Source organism: Centroberyx gerrardi, chromosome 10 (genome assembly GCF_048128805.1).
Source record: "Centroberyx gerrardi isolate f3 chromosome 10, fCenGer3.hap1.cur.20231027, whole genome shotgun sequence".
Taxonomy (NCBI): Eukaryota; Metazoa; Chordata; class Actinopteri; order Beryciformes; family Berycidae; genus Centroberyx; species Centroberyx gerrardi.
Genome location: NC_136006.1, coordinates 15,022,240 through 15,043,599, shown reverse-complemented (window position 1 = coordinate 15,043,599; position 21,360 = coordinate 15,022,240). Strand labels below are relative to the sequence as shown.

Below are 21,360 nucleotides of genomic sequence, written 5' to 3'. Positions count from 1 at the left end.
GGTGACAGGAGATTTTTGATATATGTAGAATAGGTCTGGGCCTGCACAACAACAGTAGTTTCACACTATATCCACTAGATGGCAGTACGCTTCAGTTGTATTTTATATGTGACTAGCATGGTACTCTCGACCCTGAAAATCGAATGCATATAGGAGTTTACGCTGAATGTTTGAATTCCACTCATCAGACATGAAAACAAATATATACTGTATATATATTGTTTATTTGAAGCTGCCCTAATCTGGCCGTACCGAGATATTTTACATTTGGCTGTAGCCTAAGATTGATCTAGCCTGCAAGAGCAGTTCAGGCCTTCAGTACAGCTAATACTGAATACATTAGTGACTAATTAAATTTTGTACGTAAGGTATGGGTATTTGCTCTTTTCATAAGCCTCTTAACTACAGGATTGCTTCATTAATTCATCATTATAATGAGGGTAAAGGTTTGCCAAGTCTAGCCAAATTCATATTAATCATCCCTTATGAAAAAGAACTATAGTAATCCCATAATAAAATTTAGAAGGATAGTATACAAATATCACTATGACAGGACTGTTACAGTGACGACATAGCAGACAAAACATTATAGCCTAACAAAGGCTACTATAACGCCACTATACATTCATTATTGCGTATCACACATTATAAATCCCTATAGGAATATTAGCGGAATATTACAGTGATTTTTGAGTAAGCCCACCTTCTCTGGCCACAGTAGTCGCACATGATACAGTGAGAGTTGCATTCAAGCCCACAGTAGGCAGTGCTCTGCGGCTGATTCCTGCTCTGTGAAGACGTGATTGGACAGAGGGAGTCACGTTGTCCGCGAAGCTGTCAGTCCGATGCTGCACCATTGTTCCCTCAGCAGCCGGAAGGAGTGTCTATGACGGCACTGTAGATGCGACAATTGTGCCGGCTAGTCACTAATTGGGGATCGAGTACCATTATTAATGATGTATTTTCACAACAGTGGAGCCTTTCCATAGATGAAAAGGGTGACATGGTCTAGGGAGAAATTTGCAAGTCCATTGAGAGAGGGGCGTCATTGACCGAGCATTGGTTACTGATGATAGTAAACGAAATGAATGGTAAGCGAATCTATGCATGTATAGACTATATTTCAGTATTTTTTTTTTAATCACATGCATGTTGACTTAAATTAAAAATGTGATATGTGATGTCATATGTACCTCTCACATCTTTACTGTGTTGCATAAAGGAAGGTTGTTTTTTAGCCTGCTGTTCACATTTTGTTGGTCACTTGGGATGCATCACTGAATTGTCCATTTCTCAAACTCTTATGGGCATCATACTCAAACAGTCACTCTCTGCTCAGGCCTGTAGCTCCAGCAAACTGACCATTGATATTTGAACAGTATGTTAGTACATTAAGATATTTTTTTCTTTGTACCATCCAAAACATTGACCATGGGTTTGATTTTGTTGATCAAGCACTTTGTTCACAAATACCTCTTCAGAACTGTACTCCAATGTGTGTGTGTGTATGTGTGTGTGTGTGTGTGTGTGTGTGCGTGTGTGTGTGTGTGTGTGTGTGAGAGAGAGAGAGAGATAGAGAGACAGAGAGACAGAGACAGAGAGGGAGAGCTAAAGGGAACATGCATGTTACACCTCTTACGCCTTTTTTGTATTATTTTTGAGGACGCACGTGTGTCATCCTGGTCACTAGAGGCTAACTGACTGGTATAATGCCAACTGGCTGAAAGCCTCCCATGCAGACCACTGGTTCCCTGCAGAGCCTCCTGGAGAACAGGCAGCTGTGGCAGAGAGTGCCTGCTCCCCTTCTGCCTCCCAGGGGATCTCTCCCCCTTCTGCTGAAAAAGAGTCTCTCACAAAGAGACTTTGAAAAAGCTCTGTCAATCATCCATATACCATTACTGTAATGGTAAATATACTGTAGGTACATTTCCCTGAAGTCTTCGTATTGCTGTTGCACAATGCAATACAAGCATTACAAAATAATGACTCGACTCTGTGTGCAGTGCCAGTTCATCCTGTTATAGTGTCTTGTACCAGCTGGTACAACAAACAAAGCACAACAAACAGCATAAAACAAAATTACTTAGTGTCACCTTTTGTATGATCTCTTGTGAATATAGAAATGACATAGTTGTTACCTAGACAGTTAAATACTCTGTTACGCTGGTTGTAGAAATAACAACTATCATGTATCATTTATATTTCTCTTCTCTATTCTTCACAGAACAGAAGCGGGTTACTGCAGTGTAATATATTTTATTTAAGGTAAGACCACGTCTATTCTCCCCCTTTTTGCAGTCTGAAATATCTTGGCATGACGCTGCCAGTCCCAGCAAAACACTAACATATTGAATTTATGACTAGGAGATAGATGGTGTTAAATGCTCACACAACTGTTGCCACGCTGCCACAAAAGACCCTCTGATAACGAGATATGATTTGATCTTGATGCAGACAACGGTGTTCAGTCAATACAGACAGCTGCTCCAGTCACACTGGATTATACTAGATACTAGATGCCTCTGATATCACAATGAAAAAAAAGAAAACACACAGTTATTTCTGGAATATGTTCGATTATATGCTTGATATTGAGCATTTTTACTGTAAGTCAACCATTAGTCCTATATGAATGGGAGACTTACAGGCCTTTGTAGTTTTACAAGGCAGTAAAGAAAGAGAGGTCAGTTTTATACTGTAATCTAATCAAGCCACAGCGTTCTGACATCTATGCATGTCATCAAAACAGATAGTAATATCCTTTTATGAACTATTTTTTTCAATACTATGTCATTAAATTATTTAAATCGTTGTTGGTATCTGAATTGTTGATCAATGAAAATATCAATTTAGCCACATATCTAATGAGTCAGTCATTGAAATCATATAAATCAGTGTTTGAATTAATTACATTAAAAAAACTGCTGCTCCTGTGGCCTCGGTATGGTATCGGTATGCATCTACATACAAGAATGTAGTCACTAATGGATTTTTTTGATCTTGTCATTTTAAAGAGATAAATCAGTGTCCTGACCGCCTTATAAAAATGGTCGCATGGCAAAGGTCATGCAATTTGATGTCAGTCTTTGGCTAGAGCAGGAGAGCCATGCTGTGCCACTGAAGTGGTAATATTAGGTTTGAATATGGCAGCATGTCTCATTATCCAGCACTGCCTTCTTTGTTGTTCCTCCACCAGCCTCTTTTGTCAAAAAGGAAGGAAGCACCGACAGTCCTGTGCTGTGTGCAAGCTCATGCACTCGTGCGCTCAAACATGCATCCATGCACACACACTCACACACTCACACACTCACACACAACCCATTCCATCTTTGTGATTGAGATCTGAAAGGTGAGGGGGGTGGGCAGTCTGTGTGTGTGTGTGTGTGTGTGTGTGTGTGTGTGTGTGTGTGTGTGTGTGTGGAGGGGTCCCTCTCTCATTGTGGCTGTGTATTTTTCCTCCTGAATCCATCTGTTTCTCCAATCTATCAGCACGCTGTCCTCATAGGAATAGGATTTAATTAGTACATGTGGCATAGAGTTAAAGGACATTGAAACATTAAGTAGATGTATTTACTGGTGCAAAGCAGGATCATTAAACTGGCTTATTTGAATAAGTGAATCTACCCTGCTTTGGTATTACATACTGTAGCACAGATGGCTGTGGCTCTATAACAGCGAATGTGATCCATAAAAGATTCACGGGAAAGGTGGCATGGCTTAACAGCACTGAGAAGAGTCTCCCTGCATGACTCTGGCGTGGGTGAGTTGTGTTCACACAGAGGTTCCCATTCACAGCCAAATCAATTTGGGTTCCTTTTATGTGGGAATAACAAGGATTCATGCCTTTAAACCTGACCCAGAGGTCCAGCCAGATTCACTTGTAGAGTCACGCTAAAGGTCAAATGGTAAAGTTCTTGTGGGGAGGACTAGCTGGATTGTGCTTTACATTATGGATTTGTATCTTTTTGATCAGTTGGAGTGTTCTGCTTGATATCCAGTACTTACCCTCAGGGGCACTGAAGCACAGACAAAACAGCAATTGGCCTTTTCAGCGTTCCATTTTTCATCTGTTTTTCAATAATTCCCATTGTACATGTTTTAATTAGAGTTTCCCTTTGCAGATACTGAATAAAAAGCATAGCATCAATTAAATAGAGGAATGTAGTGTGAACTAATATCAACCTTTTAGATTAGAGAGCAACTTTGTGTCTCAGCAGGACTCATGGTCCCAGTTTAGCTTTTGATGTGACTCTTTTTGTGTCTTTGGCTGCTTCTTGGCTGAGCTCTGGGCTTTCATGGTTTGGGATCATGCTCTCTTGAGATTTTGCCATGACACCTATTTGGAGTGTTCTGTCTCTCATCAGCTAATTAACTGTTAAGAAAAAACTACATATTTTTCTATCTTAATGAGTTTGACCTGTCAGTACCATTTACAAATGTAGCATAGAGCCTTCTTTCATGCTTTCAAGTGGAAGAAAATATATAGTATCATATCTTTCATTTTTAATTTCACAATTTATATACTCGATCAATGATTCCTGCGATTCCTTCAGTGATGAAGCCACTGCATTGCTATGGTAACCAGTTTTAATCTTGGGAAAGCTCTAGTGAAATGAAAACAATGTTGGATCAAATCATTAAAGACAAAATAAATTGTGTCCAGTACATAACAAACCAGAGCATTGCAAAACATTTAGATATGAGGTAACCTACCACTTTGCACCAATGTTATCAATAGAGGTATTGGCTTAACATTTTGTATATACACTAAACCTGAAATTGATATTTAAAGAAGATGTAGGCCTTCCCTAAAAAGGATTTCATAAAGGTTCAAAGTCTGGTGGTATGGTTCTGTTTCAAACTTTTTTTAATCTGGGTTAGAGGCCTTAGAGATAGTTCTCGATTGTGCATTTTTCTAATCTGTTGTAGCCAGAAAGAAGTTAAGTGACTAACAAGTGATGCAAAGTCTGATAGCATAATATAACCAAAATTGTGATCGTTTAATCTCACAGGCTGTCTAATCAACAAAAAGCCTTGTCGAAAAAGTGCTGATAGTTAATCAGATAATAATTGAACAGCCACATTAATATTACGTTTAACACCATTGTTCATTTTGATATTTATAATTTTGTCCATGACGCCGTTATTAAAGCATCCCAACATGGTTTTACAATGCCAAACATGATAAAAGTCCGATCAGACAAAATCAACAGAAGAAATTAGAGACCATGTTTTATTTTGAAATTAGTGACTGAGTGACCGAGCAATTAACACATATTGAATTGGATTATGATTTATTAATTTAAACTGAAGCTGTAAACTTTATGTACATTTGCATTGTTATTGTAAACTTTGGAATAAAAAAGAGCTATATTTTAACTTAGAAATGTTCATTTTCCATCCACAAGACAGACCCTTCATGAATGTATTCATAATCTAGGTGAAAATGAACAGAATGTCACCTTTTGCACACATAAACAGTCTTAAAAAGGGATTCTATCAGAATCTTTTAGACACAAAAACATTTTATTGGAATTACACATCCTAAGAACCTTTGATAAGAACCCCTTGATTAATACCCCTTTTATTTAGTGCGTAATCTGAATCACCATTCACATTAATTTCTCTCAAAAAGGAGTTTGTCACTTTGTTTTTATATCAGTCTAATTCACCTTATAATCACATACAAGCCTGGCCTACTTCATGAATTTTCTCAGATAACGGCGCTGATGTTTTGCATATGAAAATGCTTCAAGATCTCAACAGATACTGGCTATATATAAATGATAAGGCTTGTCTGCAGAATATGAACCCCACATCCCACAGCTTTCCCAGCCTGTGTGAGAGATGAAAGCCTCCCTGTCTCTATGAAATGCTTTGGCAGCTCTGTTTCTGCCAGCAAACCGGCTTCTGCGAACTTTCAGGTGGCATGGGAAAATGCAGTCATAAATAAAATATAGTTCCATGAATAATTCAGGTGAGCATTGTGATTGACACGAGGGTGAAAGTACCTGATTATGCCTCCACAGTGTGTGACTCGAATTACAGCAAATCAAAACAAAAGTTTGAATGTGGAGCTAGTAAGTTCTATGCTTACTTATCTGCTACGCTATATTTTGATCATAGCTTATAACAACAAAGGCTGTTGTCTTAAGAGAGACGTTGGATGAGATATCTGTGTTTTCGCTCAAAGATTAAACCCTGATTCAAGTGTGCAGCTGTATTTCATTCAAACACTGGTAATCTCAGTAGAGCGATGTGAAGGAACAGAGCATTATCATGTCAGGTGTCAAGTGACCTGCGCCTGCTACCAGCTCACAACAACAACTTTATGCCAGCATATTCCAATACAAGTACGCCTTAAAATCTATTTGTAATTTACCCCGGCCACTCATAATAATAGCAATTATCTCTAACCTTAGGTGCTATAAAACAATGAAACTGGTCCAGGCAGATGTGTATTAGCAGGGCTCTCAACCCCCTTTTCCTTGGATGATAGTCACCCACTGCTCTGGACCCATATGGTTAATAGGGAGCTGCGCTTCCTCTATTGTTCTATGAGGAGGAAGAAGAGATCAATGGTTCCCAGCACTAGGCTGTACTCTAGCTGCAGGAGGGAGGCTGCAGCAGGCATCACCAGGCTGCAGCTCCTCCGTGTGCTGAGTGCTGAGCAGTGGGCTGGACTCCCTCCCTCTCCTGCTCTCTCTCTCCCTCCCTCCCTCCCTCCATCCCTCCATCCTCCAACCCTCCCTCCCTCCCTCCCTTCCTCCCTTTCATGTGTGTGGAGCAGATCTGTCTGCAGCCTCAGGCAAGAGCAAGTTAACAAATGTACAGAGCGCATGTGAAGCCTCATTTGCATAAATCTGTAGATGTCGCTACATTTCCTTAAATGGATTCCTTTGTGTTTAATTGCGGAATGTTTTCCTTGCGCATGTGTAATTCTCCCAAAGCTGACTGAAAATGAATATGACCGAATATGACAATTGATGTTCTTTATTTCTATAATTTATCCATCTGATCTTTATTACACAGTACAATGGAAAAACAGCCTAACCAAATGGTTGTAGTCACTGCCAACTGAGGAAATGAATGTGAGTTGTCTTTCTCACTGGTCTTCAGTCGACTCATTATAAAGAGTAACAACAGGACATTTTTGAATTTGGCAAGGAATTGAGTATACTAGTATAGAACATTTAAGAAACATACTATACCTTCATTGCAGCTTTTGCACATGCATGGTGTTTTGATAACCACAGGGTGATTTGACAGTAAATGTGCTTTATTGTATCTGTTCTGCTGCTGCCATTTCTATAGCACTGATCATTGTTTTCTATTAGGAATGTAGACGTAATCCATAACCCTTTGATTTAAACCATCCTTTGCATTGATTTGTATGTGGTGTGTGGTCCTTGTGACTACGTGTTCCCCAGGGACATGAGGATGCAAATTACTGTGCATATTGTGTTATTGCTGAACATGTGTGATGATGGCACACACAGACTCAGGGAGAGAGCATGCTAGAGACAATGCCCCCTGACCTCTCACAAAACATATTCTGCTGTGGCCTTTTCATGTATAATTTAGGAGTCTGTATCAACCTCGTCTACAAAACAGTGTCATTGAATATGTGAGCAGTGTGTTTGTGTTCTCTCAGTGGCAGGGATCCTCCATTGACATCATCTGTAGCTGTATAATCATCCAGGCCGCAGCCTCTCCTCAGGGGAGCCCAGCTGAGACCTAGCCTCTCTCTCTCTCTCTCTCTCTCTCTCCCTCTCTCTCTCTCTCTCTCTCTCCCTCTCTCTCCCTCTCTCTCCCTCCCTTCCAAGGTTGCCGTTTATGGCTGAGTGTGACACCAGTGATGGATGAGGTTGAACACAACCTCAGACTGCCTGCATGGCCCAGGATCTTTTGTGGTTTCAGGGTTTGTCTTTGCTGTGTGATCCCATCACTTGGTTACACTGGAACGCACCCTCAGTCGCTCAGACAGTCTGGGTGTACTGGCAAAAAAAAAATGTTTCTCCCACTTCAAAAAAAAAAAAAGATCTGCCAAGCCATCTGGGCTGGATAAATGTGTGCTGCATCACTGTGGAAACACTAGTACTCTGTGATGGGACCAGCCATATTGAGTGGCATAGGCATTTGGCAGAAGATACAGATACGGAACAAGGAAGCAAATTTCCTCTAGCAGGACAATAAAGTATCTATCTATACAGTTAGGTTGGCTTCAGAGAAATCAAACCATGGCTTCGGAAGGACCTCCCTCAGGGTCACACCACCACCACCCCCTACACCTTCCTAGCGCACCTGTGTCACCAGTGTTACACCATCAAGGGATCCTGGGAATAGCTATTGCAGGAAATCCTGAGTTTTTGATCAGGTAGAGCATGTGCCAGAGTTCAAGCTACGTAAAAGGCAGGAGCTCTTAAATGATGCCTCTCTAGCTTTCACTTTGTTCATGCTCTGTGAAACAGAAAACAAGTGCAGGCGGCAAATTAACTTATAACGTTTAAGAATAAGGACAATAACAAGCAATCTGCTATTTGCTCCTTATTTGTTTAAAACAATAGGACACTATTTGGAGATGTTATGATAAGCCACATTTCAGCATTCCCCTCAATTTTCTTTTTCAGTGGGAGTTGGGCACATCATTTGCATATGACCTCAATACAGCATCACAGCCTGGCCACACAAATGAAGTTTGATTAATTCTAAACCTTTTGTATGTTTATTTCTATGCCTGCTGTCTCCAATTTGCTTCATTGAAATAAGAAAGCCACTTGAAAGTCAGAGCAAATATAGGTCACCATCACTGGCGCAATGGTGTTCTGTGTAACAAATGCCATCTCTCCAGCTTATGTTTTGCATTTTTATGTAATAGAGCTGCGTATGTGATGCTCATAGAAGAAGCATAAAAGGAATGCAGATGAGGTCTTCCAGTAATACAACCGATTCCATCAAAGTGTCTAGAAGAAGTAATGGGGAGAACAACCAGGTTGTGAAATTAGATTCATATATGATGTGTACTATCACCATGCATTGTCCTTCTGGTTACTATTTTCACATTGGAATTATGATCTGCACCGTACTGGGCTGACCCATTTTTGCCCTGTTCAGACAACCGAATTTTGACATTTGTAGTGAAAAGTCAGCTTGACCAACACAGTACAGCAGAGTTTAGATTGGTTTGCTTTGGTCAGTCTTTTTGCCCCTATTTATCAACTAACCTAACCTTGTAACCTAGACCTACACCCTATAGTGAGGTCTAGCGAGGACAGATTACCAAGGATCATGTTCCCTCCTACTAGTAAGCTGGTAATAATTTGAATTCAAACTGTGGAAGTTGGTGTCCATTACATTAAGTGGGGGGAGTGACACAGATGACCGACATCAACAAACTCATATATCATTGTTCGATTCAAAAAAGTGATGCTTCAATGAGGGAATGCTTCCATAAGAAAAAAATCAACCTCCTCATTACTGCCTTTAAGTAGTCAGCTACATCAAAGTAACATTAAAGAAGTGGACTAATGATTTACCATCATCACTCAAAAACCTTACAGAGCTCAAACATCTATATCAAGTATCCATTTAGGTATGTAGTGTATCTTGTTGCAGCTGCAGCAGTGATATTATCCTTACTTGTTCTGTGATCCATCTGGTTCAGCTGTGGTTGATTAACTCTAATCTTGGAGTGCTCAACAGTGTCCGCCAGTGTCCTCTTGGAGTTTGCACTTCGATAGCTTCCTGTATGTAAATTGCATATTTAGGAGGCATTTCAATGGCCAAAGTAGCTTTTACCCTCACTGAACTCAGAAGGCATAGAAACCCTTTAGCCTAACATGGGCATTAAGAAATTAGATTAAATAATGTCATGACGAACGAGCAAACAAGCTTTTCCTTATTAAATACTGTGTACTGTATTTAGTAGTAATAACAACTTCACAGTAGTGATGTTTGCGTAAACAAAGCTGTGAAATCTATCATACTCTTTGAAGGTGACACAACCACCTGAACTCATTGCTGTTTGCTAATGAGGCTTTGACTGTAGCGGGTGACTGAATGATGTTATTTATACCATACAGAGGTGGTATGCACGGTGTTAGGAGGAGAAGACAGCGTAGTAGGATGGAGGAGGAGTGCAGCGCTGTCAAGACGAAGGTTCATTGAGGACACTGGTGGGGAAGCAGAACACGGCTGGGTCGGATGACAATTGTGTTTTTAAGGGTGCACCAATGAAACAATACAAATCCACTCATACCAAACAGAACTGTCAATAAAAGATGACTCTATCAGACACTGTAACCACCTACCTAAGCCATAAGGGATTTAAATCATGTCCTTTATTAGACGCATAAAAAAAACTCCTACATGCATCTGTCCCTTTGTTCAGGGCCTTGCAACATTATTTTAGGATATGGAATACTATGCTTTTCTACTGCATTCTGTGTTGTGTTTGTGCTCAACAACTGACATTTGTCTAGAATAACTGCAATAGTGTGCTGGCTGTAGAAAAGCCTCTAGGCTTAAGGCTATCCTGTACGAGGAAGTGCAGGGACTTTATGTTGATTCGCTGTCCAATTGAGTGCAAGAATGATATCATGGCTCTTTGACTCCACAGGCTGTGGCCTCACTAACTCTCTGCAGAACTTCCTGGCATAGGAAGTGTTGGGACCACAATCACTTCACTGCTGACAAATGTTATTGCCTGTGGCTGATTAGCACTAGCTTTCGCAGAGATTAGGATTACATGAGATAGTATACATTGGTATTAACTTGCAGACCTTTAATAGGCATATGCAATATGTTAAAATTCCCCTTTTGCGTTGCAAAGCTCTGCAGCTGGTAATGATTCATTGCCAATTTTGCCAAAAAAAATTTTGGAATGAGAACAATGTATACTGTTCTCTTGCTGGATTTGACACTTCCTGGAGTTTTTGTTACCAGTCTCTATATAAGTCATTTTAGCATTTCTTTTGTAGTTTTATGCTCTGCCCATTAATGTGACTGGCTTATTGTGTTGTTCTTGGCACCAAATTTTTCTCTCTTTCCTCCTCCTTGCCCCATTCTCTACCCTTTCCACTTCCCCACTCTCTCTTACTCACTCCACCTCCCCCTCATTCTCCCCTCCCCCTTACTATTCCCCTCTGAATCCCCTCCTCTCTGCATCTCTCTGTTATACCCCCCCACCCCCCTTTCCCCCTGCCCTGTATCTCTCATACCCCCCTTATCTATTTCTCTACTATTCTGTCTTTTTCTCTCTCTCTCTCTCTCTCTCTCTCTCTCTCTCTCTCTCTCTGTCTCTCTCTCTGACCCCCCCATACCTCTGCCTCCTCCTCCCTCCCCCTCCCCCTCTCCCTAGCTCATGTTGGTAAAAATATCTGCAGACAGCAGGAGCAGAGGCACGCCTGACTCTCTCTCTCTCCCTCTCAGACATCCCACCCATGTGATCTCACAGGCTGCCTCTGCTCCGCTCCACTCTGCTCCAGTCAGGCTCCTGCCTTTCAGCCGGCTGCAGCTAATGAGCCTTTGTGTGGCCAGAGAGAGAGAGAGAGAGAGGGAGAGACAGAGACAGAGAGAGAGTTAAAGTGAGAGAGACTATCGTCATGCAACAATAAAGCATATGGTACCGGCAGTGGAGTCAGAGCTGGAAAATTACAAGTCTCTCCCACACTCCTGCACCCTTTTTCTCATGCCCCTTGAGCACAGGGGTCGCCGCAAGTCAGTGGACTGAAGCAAAATGGGAACCTCTTCATTCATCATGTTTCACCTTTTTTGAGTAGCCACATTTATTATTGTTTGCCTGTGCAACTGTGAGAAGAGGTGAAAGGAGTCGCAATCTGCCAGTGGACACAGGTCAGTTGTTCCTGTAAGGGCTGGCACACAGAGAAGTGTAATGTATTCATTGTAGGACTGATGTGTCATGACTTGCTCCAGATGCCATGGGCTTGTTGGCATCACTTGGGATGAGTGTTTGAGCCTTGTGTTGTCACATCAGTTTATTGTGATTGTGGGAACCATGTGAATGAATGGGGGAAAATAATTGGATTCAGAATGCAAGTGTACTAGAGTGCTGTGAATGCTGTTGATTAAGGACTGGAGTTGGTTTCCACAGTGCATGTGTGTGCTCAGAGAAGCCAACACAGGGAGGGGCTTTCCAAGCAGGCTTTTGCTGCATTATTTTCCCTGGGATTTTCTCCCTTGCACCATGGTGTATGCTGCCCAGCCATGATTAGTGGGAAGGCAACATTGAAGAAGACAAAGAAAGAGCTGTTGGAGAGGAGGAACAATCTCTGATCTCTGGTTTCTATTAAGCCCTGAGGATAGAGGCTCAGCCTACATTACCCACAGTTCTGTTGCACATGATGTCATGCCCATCCAGTGTCAGATTTTAACTTTTCATATTAGTTCAGTCCTAGACATTGAAATGTCACTGAAATGACAGCATTCAAATAGAAAATGAGCTAGTAATGTTTTAATATATTTAAAATAAATAAATAAATAATAATAAAATAATTTATTCGCTCTAATATAAACTCATGAATGAAGGAATGAATGAATGCTTTCTATTCAATTAATGTGATAAATATATAAACATAATTTGTTTATAATCTGTATGTTCACTTTAATTCGTGCTAACATTGGTGCTTTAGTATGAAGGGTCTCTATACCCAATGTGTAACACTGGATACACTGTCAGATGGGAAATCACTAGTTGTGTGAGAGTACATTAGAATCTCCATGGAAACCACTTTTGGATATCAAAGCCTAGTGCAGCATCTGCTGAGGTCTAAGCATGCGAATGGGTTTCCAACAATGGTATCTAATTAGGATCCTCGCTAGGAAATAGACTAAAATTGCATGGGTCATTCCTTGTGGAAATTTCCACCCATGTTTGCTAACAAATGAAGTGGGTTATGAAAAAAAAAATCTATGCCTCTTCGTTGTTTTGATGTGAGATGATCAGCTCTGTTGGTGGACATTTTAGATCCTGGAGGTTGATTTTGACTAATTTAATATATTTCAGTAATATAATATATTCCTGCAGAATAAAAATTTTTCAATGTCATTATGTCTTGTCATAATCATTCAGAAGCTACCGTACATACATCATCTGTTTCTTGTCAGCCAGTCCTCTTATTGGCTTTAGAGAATGTGAAAGACACTCAGCCAGCTGTAGCTTAGGACAGGAGACGTTGATGTTCATTTGGAGGGGAAGTTTTTACAATGGGGTTGTCCTGACTGACTCCTCTCTCCTCCACTCGCTCCCAGACGGAGGATGCCTCACATTCCTTAGTTGTAGGTAGAGCTGTTGACTCTGGAGGTTCTCCAAGTGCTAGCGGTGCCATGTCACAGCACTGAACAAGCACAGCCTCCTGGGAACAATGACCCTCTGGCTGGCAGCGCCAGTCCTCTCTTGGTTCCACCTCTTTCTCTCAGGCAGCATGTCTCTCAGGCAGCATTTGCATCTGTAATGAGTCGATAGCAGAGCTCAGATGAAACACCATGGCTCTCTCTGAATGGAACTCCCCCACAAGCTGCTCTGGCAGATAGACAGACTAGGACTGGGTGAAGCTGTATGCTGTCTTTCCTGATTCCAGTTTCCAAGAGAAAAGGGAGCGAGGGGAAAGCTGCCAGTCATAGCAGTCCTTGCTCTGCTACAGTGGCTGTGTTGTGGTTATGGGTTTATTTTAGAATGTGACATGACATTCCAACTGCTGCTGTCTTATGAAAGAGCACAAGGCTTTGATTGTAACAAACATGAACTAAATACATTTAAAGAAAATGTTTAGATTATAAATTCACTGATGTACAGTATAATACTATGAGTAGTGATTAACATCAAAATAAGTTCTGCTATATTACAAGCCATTACAGACTGCAGAACTAATGGCAGGATATTATTCAAAGGCGAAAGGCAGCGATCAAAATAATATATCGTTTGACAGTTACAATGCAGCACTTATTAGAGCCAGTTCCAGTATAATGGTGATTAGTATTAGTGTAGGTGACTGATGAGCGTGTTCTTGTTTATGTGTCTAATTGCATCATCAGTCAGAAGGAGTTAATGGCCCCTCTCAATTGACATTGAAGTGGTCTGCAACACTTCTGTTACAACACCCCTTGTATCAAGTGCTATAACCACAAACATTCATTTGCACCTACACAGCATAGGCGATTATGGCATTTAATGATAATATTATCGCTACAAGGGTATGCAGCAGGGCTAAATTGATAGTTGTCTATTGGTCTTTTGTATCTATTAGTTTTACCATGCTTTATAATAGCTGACTTGATTATTGACTGCATCTGTAAAAGATTGTAAGGCAGTGTAATAGCCCAGCTAAATTATAGCCTCTCATAGTATAGATTTTTTTTACAGTGGTCTGCTCTGATAGTAGCTGCATTCAGCTGAGGCCTTTTGTTATTCTCTGTGGGAGAATTCTGACCCTTTCACTTCACCAGTGGCTCTTTACAGACCTACAGGATGTCACTCATTATTTCCTGTCAACAGCCGCTTCTTCACCTATCCCTCTTCTAGCGCTGCAGGATGTGATATATTTACAAATCATTTTTTGTTGTGCAGATGGTTGCCAAACATACGTATATCATAATATAGTATAACAAGCCATATGTACAAGGAAATCCACATTAGCATATCTGTGCACGGAAGCACACATGCACACACGTACACACACACGCACAAATACATATGCATGAACGCACACATGCACACACGTACACACACACACACACACAAATACATATGCACGTTTGAATTCATTGCATTCCCTAGAATAAGCTGCAGATGTTTATTTATTTTTTTTATTTCCCATAAGATGCCAGTTAATTAATTTTGAAGCCAGTGGATATTTTCAATCAGTTTTTTGATGCATTGTGTTTTCTAGGTGAAACAGCAATTAAGTGCAATCACATAATTCCTCTGTTATTTGCTACAGGCAATAAACCTGCTTAAGGGCATACAATACAATTCAGCTGTTCCTTGTTTGCATTTAACAAAATCTTAAGTGTTCTATGAAACAGTTGGCCAGCATTTTTTTTCTTTTGTTGTGTTTCTTTATGAATGCCATGCTGACCTGTAGCAGTGCAAGACAAGTTGCTCAAGTCTCTTATTTCTCTGGCCACTCAATCAAAGACAGCGGAGTGAACTTCCTGTGAGGCAGACGTAGTATGCAATTAGCAGCTTTCTCCTTCCATCTCAGCTCCTTTGTGCCAAGGTGATCAATTGCCCAGGGGACGCCTGGGAGCTGGGATGGCGGCAGGGGAGTGAGTGTGTGTGTGTGTGTGAGTGTGTGTGTGTGAGGGGAGGGAGAGTCTGGGTCTCATAGCTAATTGAGTGTGTTGAGGATTGTGGAGGTCCTAAGCTGGATATTAGATAATGTGTGGCCCCTGCGCCGTCTTTCTGTTCCAGGTGCAGATGCGGAGGGCCATGAGCGGAATACTGAAGAGGAAGTTTGAGGAGGTGGAAGCCTCCTCCTCCCCATGCTCTTCCTTGAGGGAGTCTGATGATGAGGTCTCCTGCAGCGAGAGTGGGGATAGCAGTGACAGTGTCAACCCCTCTGCCTCAGGCCCCTTCACCCGTGAGTACCTGCCTCCAAAATGCACGTGTTGTACTCAGCATGGCAAAGACTTACGATGACACTGAAAACCAGTACGATCAGTGTCATTATTTTATCTCAAGGAAAACAGTGCTAAAGCATTGAAGTGATTTTTAATCAAGGTGGGAATGATATGCAAAGCCAGCCTAAGCCTGTAGCTCACAATGAAAGCAGCATACAGGTAAAAAAACAGGAAAACAAATCTGTATGTTTGTTGATAGAGGAGTTCTTAATGTTTCTGTGTGATGTGAGGCAACAGTCATGGCTGTGCAGAGGAGAGGAGAGGAGAGGAGAGCAGAGCAGGCAGGGCAGACTGACGGTAAGAGCCCAGTGTTGTAATAAAGGGGAAGGATGCGCAGGCAGCCTCTCTCATTAGGAACAGCGTCAGCATACAGGCCCAGCCAGATGAATGAGCTGATGCAGTCTCTAGCTGTGTGTGTGCACAACACCGCTGGTACATGTACCATGTAACCACTCTCAAGAACACTTAGTTCATTTACATATACCTGTGCTCCGCTGCTCTTTCAAGCAGCTGTACTCTAACCTAATGCCTTAGTTGGCTGCTTTAAAGAACCTACTAAAATTCTATTTTTTCATGAGATAAACAAAGCATAAACAAAGAATGGGGGAACAAGGCCAAATGAAAGTTGACAAAAATTAATGGTCCAATTAGATTAAGCAACAGCAGCAGATCTGTGAAGCTAGATTAAATCTTTGAAAAAAAAAATTATACAAATTCCTCAAAGGTGGGCTTTGCAAACAGAGAGATTCCATAGTAATTCCTAGCTTGAACTGACTTTGTATAAAAGAATGCATTTCTTTACTAGAGATAAACTCCTCTGTCTCCTCTGCAGATTCCAAAGGACTATAGAGAGGTGCTTTATTAATCCCTGGGGGAAATTTGGTAGCGTTTAGAGACTTGCCTCCAAAAAATCTCAATAATGGGATACTCATAAAACAAAAGAAGTGATTCATGCTGGAGAATGTGTGTGTGTGCAGGGCTTGTGTGTGTGTGTTTGCATGTATGTGCATGATTTGGCTATTTGATATTTTTTTGCCAAATCTTGAACAGTAGAAAATAAATCAATCCAGTTTATTAGTTGCAGTCAAAGGCAGTGTCACCACAGTTTAGATTCAAGTCTTGAAGATGCAGTATTTTTTGTTTCTGTGAGTGACGGGTGGTTGGGTGACAGGGCCCCTCCCTGTAGAGAGGGGGCTTGGAGACATAAGTAGGGTGCTGTGTCCCTAGGGGCTGAGCTTGGCCTCTCTGTCAGCTGCAGCTGCTAGTAGCTGGGGGCTGGAGAAGGTCAGCTAAAAGGGACAAGAGAAGTGTGCGCTATGAAGACTGCACTCCATAGTGAAGTGTCGTACTTACACAGCGATTGACTGTCGTGACAGCAAGATGTGGGACAATCAAGTCTTGGGTGGCATTGCAGTCCATGCGTTTGTGTCAGGGAGAGGAGAAAAAAAAAAATTTCTAATGGGTTTGTTTTTTTAGAGCATCTGAGAACCAGACAGGTCTGAGTCTGAGAGCTGTAATATAATGCTTCAGGGGTAAAGGAACATTTACTAATAATAGCTTGCAAAATAGGAAAATACCTGTGAGATGTTGTTTTTCTTATAGGCTTTAATATTAGACATGATAGGTAGAGGTAAAAAAAATCTTCAACAGAAGCTGATTATATAAAAGTAAACATATCCCTTTACTGTTTTGACACCAAAAATAAGCTGATTGCTGTTTTACATCTCTTTTTGTGGATAACAAAGCTAGGTCCTGCTCAGCATCCTCAGACTGACAAGTCTATGTCTGTAATGAAATGCATTGTCCCTCTTGCATGTGGTGGAGAGCTGTTGGAACCAGATGGTTTCTATTTGTCCTGTCTGTCTGATATGGGGTGAACGCTGGGAACACTGCGTCTGTGAACCAGCACTCTACATCTCTGGGCCAGGCAGGGGATTATTTATGCTCCACCGTTGCCCTCGTCTCTGCCCCTCCCTCTTGTAGAACTGTCCTTAAAAAGACACACTGAGGACTTGCATGCAAAGTGGAAGCACAGAGACATGATGAAATCCTTCCCTTCAAAGCTGTGTTGAGTTCAAGATATGTGGAAGCTAGCTGTAAGGTTGGCAAATGTTTCAGGCATTAAAGGACAAGACTGTTGACAAGTATGAATCCCTATTTGCCATATAAAACATTAATTGAATATCGTAATAGGCTTTACGTGGATATAAAATGAGATACAATTGCACTGTTCGAATATGGAAGGACATATTTATTTGAACAAGCAAATGATAAAAAATCACTATGAAAGTGTTCTTGATCTGCAGTGCAGAGCTTTTATTCTTACCATGAAGAATTGATAATTGCCGCATACTGTTTACAACCAGGATCACAACTTCTTGTTTTACTTTGGTTGATGCAGTCTACCACAATTTTTGAACATTCCCATTTTTAACACCTCCCTTGGCCATTTTCCTTTGCAGCTGACTCAATATTGAAGAGGGAGAAGCGCCTGCGGACGAGGAGGGTGCATTTCGAGAATGTGACAGTGTACTACTTCAGCCGGCGGCAGGGCTTCACCAGCGTGCCCAGCCAGGGCGGCAGCACGCTGGGCATGTCCAACAGGCACAGCTGGGTCAGGCAGTACTCCCTTGGAGAATTTGCCCTGGAACAGGAGAGAATCCACAGAGACATGCTGAGAGACCACCTGAAGGAGGAGAAACTCAACTCAATCAAGCTCAAGGTAACGGCTTTTCTATCAGTGTCTGACTCTTCCTCTCAAAACCTTAGTTTATCAGTCTTGCTGTACATAGATCAATAGCTGGAATGCAGGAATTTATATCCCATATGTTATTTAATATAGATTGGTATCAAATATGTAACAGATTTGGAATTAGTTTGTTGTGAAAGGCGGACTGTAGTTCTGTGTTCCAAGAAGCAGTTTGTCATTGGGCTCAGCTGTCTGCTTGCTTACTCTTCAAACTGGCTTGAATGTGATCCCTTCTTGTTTTCAGCTGACTAAGAATGGCACGGTGGAGTCCGAGGAGGCCAACACGCTCACGGCGGAGGACATTTCCGATGATGACATCGATCTGGACAACACAGAGGTGGACGAGTATTTCTTCCTGCAGCCCCTTACCACTAAGAAGCGGCGGGCGCTGCTGCGCTCCTCTGGGGTGAAGAAGATTGACGTGGAAGAGAAACATGAGCTGCGGGCCATCCGGATGTCCAGGGAGGACTGTGGCTGTGACTGCAGAGTCTTCTGTGACCCAGAGACCTGTGCCTGCAGCGTAGCAGGAATCAAGTGCCAGGTAAATCCCATGATGCGCATATCTTCATTCGATGCTCTATCCTCTCCCTTGTAAACACAGGGGAAGCATTCTTTATATAACAGAAACAGATGCTGTATACCAGGCAGGTAAGATTTAAAAAGAAGGTGGCTGTTTTTTTTTATTAAAACATATTTGCTGCATTCGTTTTCTTTAGGTGGACCGCATGTCGTTTCCATGTGGCTGTACAAAGGAAGGCTGCAGCAATGCAGCAGGAAGGGTAGAGTTCAACCCCATCCGTGTCCGGACCCATTTCTTGCACACCATAATGAAGCTCGAGCTGGAGAAGAGTCGCGAGCAGCAGCAAGCTTCCCCCACCAACGGTTACCATAGCGAAACCAACGGCCTAGGTAACGGCAACCCCCTCGTCCAATCCCAGCACAGCTTGGAGTACTCCCTGTCGGACCCCGTCCCACAGACCACCATCATGCACCTGCAGACCGCGGACGAGATGGACGAGCCGTTGGATGACGAAGAGGAGGATGAGGATGAGGAAGATGATGACGAGGAGGAGGAAAATGAGGAAGATGAGGAAGACGAAGAGGACAGTAGCAGTGTGTGCAGCGGACTGTCTGACTCCAGCACTCAGAGCTTAGCCAACAGCGACTCCGAGGACGAGGATGACGACGACGATGACGAAGAGAAGTCTGAGAACTTTGAGGACGGAATGACGACTCCGCCTGTGTCCCACACTGAGGTGGTCCCTCTGTCTTCTGTGTTGTGTTACACCGATGGCGCTGTGGCACATGATAGCCATATGAATGGAAACTCTTATTTAATCAACCCCTCTTCAGCTGAGTACTATCAGTTGGAGAGCTCCGGTGGCGTCTCAGCCAATGGCCCAGCCAGCCAGCCTAGTGAACCCTACGGAGAGGCCTTAGCATTCCAAGACCCAGTCAGCACTACCAATGGCAACGTGCCCCAAGGACCATTCAGCGTGGCTGCTGAGCAGTACACAGACTACCCTAACCAGGCTGAGGAACAATACACAGCTAATCACCATTTCACTTTGACCAATGGCGCACCAGCTGCCCCACTGGCCTGCTGCACACCTGAACAGGAGAAGAAAGTCCTGTCCAAAGCAGCCTTTGTGGAACAGCCTGGGCCGCAGAACCAGAACCAGAACCAGAACCAGAACCAGACAGAGTTCCAGAACTACCTGAACAATAACACCCAGGATTCCTACAGCAGTAATAGCACTTGTTCAGCAGCAGAGCAGCCACAGCAAGAGTCCAGCGTTAACGGGCATTCTGACGTTCCCTTATTAGCAAACAATACTAAGAACCTCCCATTACCAGACCATTGCCCCGAGGTCACAGCCGTCTAGTGGGCCTCACCTTTTTAAGTGTTCTTTCATTCTGTGTCTTTACTTGAGAACGAGCCTGACCAAGTGGTATTTTATGGGAACATATTCATGGCCTTTTACAGTATCTGACCTTAAATTTCAAAGCAATTTACAGAACCGTAGTACATTTTCATCTGTAGCTATTAAGCCATAGGTTCATGATGGAAATGTTTTTGAGGATTTCTCCACTCTTGAGGTTTCTCCACTACAGTATTCTAAACTGCAAGGAAAGATCAAAAACATAAAAACATCAAAAATGTTATGCTGTGCAATGTATCTTGTAATTTCAGATGTAAAGTTCTAGTTTTAAGCAGATATTGTACTGTAGATGGAACTTTTCTATGTCTACTGTATGTGTCAAATGTGCAAAAAAGGTTTATTGTCACAGTTTATTTATTGTTTCTGAATTATGTGTATACTTATATATTGTAAATGTTTTGATAACAATACGCATGCTGTTTTGGGGGATCTCAGTGGCATTTATGAAAAATTGACCATTGTTTTATAAAAAAAAAACATGTGTCAATATACATAATGTACATTTCTCTTCTTCTTTTTGTCACTAATCCATGCTTTTTCTATGGTTTTGAAAAGCATGAAATACCCTGACTTGTTATTTGTATCTTTGGAATACAATGTCAATAGCATAAAATTATTTCAAACATGTCAAAATCAATTCACAGCCTTTTGCACTTTTGTGTAGGGGTCCAATGGCATGCAGTTGTTTTGATACATACTTGAACAGTGGAATAATGTGACCCCTCACGTGGTTATGCTCCACCTTTTTATTGTTCACACTTAGAATAACTTGGTAAGGAAGTGTCACCACAAATTAAAGATTTATTCTTTGAAGCATTCACTGATACAGGGATATTACTAAAGTAGCACTTTGACATATCTCCAAAAGCATATCGTATATGAGAAGCTATACGATCCATTATGGGAACAACATTATTATCATAAGCAGTAAATTGGCATATGGGGCTTCAGATTAAATGAACACGCAACAGTAACCAGTCTCCATCAAAGTATATGTACTGTAGACATGGTTTTATTGACCCAAACTAA

At 41.8% G+C, this 21,360-nt stretch overlaps 1 protein-coding gene across 1 annotated transcript; it reads left to right on the top strand.

Annotated features, from left to right (window-relative positions):
- The first annotated feature begins 1,065 nt into the window (after window positions 1-1,065).
- Window positions 1,066-20,274, top strand: csrnp3 (cysteine-serine-rich nuclear protein 3). Its single transcript, XM_071925293.2, has 6 exons — window positions 1,066-1,091; window positions 2,225-2,265; window positions 15,431-15,599; window positions 18,102-18,361; window positions 18,633-18,929; window positions 19,105-20,274. Exons 3-6 carry the CDS (start codon window positions 15,437-15,439, stop codon window positions 20,272-20,274), a joined length of 1,890 nt encoding a protein of 629 aa, XP_071781394.1. The 5' UTR covers window positions 1,066-1,091; window positions 2,225-2,265; window positions 15,431-15,436.
- Window positions 20,275-21,360: the final 1,086 nt, after the last annotated feature.

What these genes read in the sequence shown, in the direction of transcription:
- csrnp3 (XM_071925293.2), top strand. Translation starts at nt 15,437, where the DNA reads ATGCGGAGGGCCATGAGCGGAATACTGAAGAGGAAGTTTGAGGAGGTG. An exon ending in TGCCTCAGGCCCCTTCACCC is followed by an intron (nt 15,600 to 18,101) that starts GTGAGTACCTGC and finishes TTTCCTTTGCAG; the next exon opens with CTGACTCAATATTGAAGAGG. An exon ending in TAGCAGGAATCAAGTGCCAG is followed by an intron (nt 18,930 to 19,104) that starts GTAAATCCCATG and finishes CGTTTTCTTTAG; the next exon opens with GTGGACCGCATGTCGTTTCC.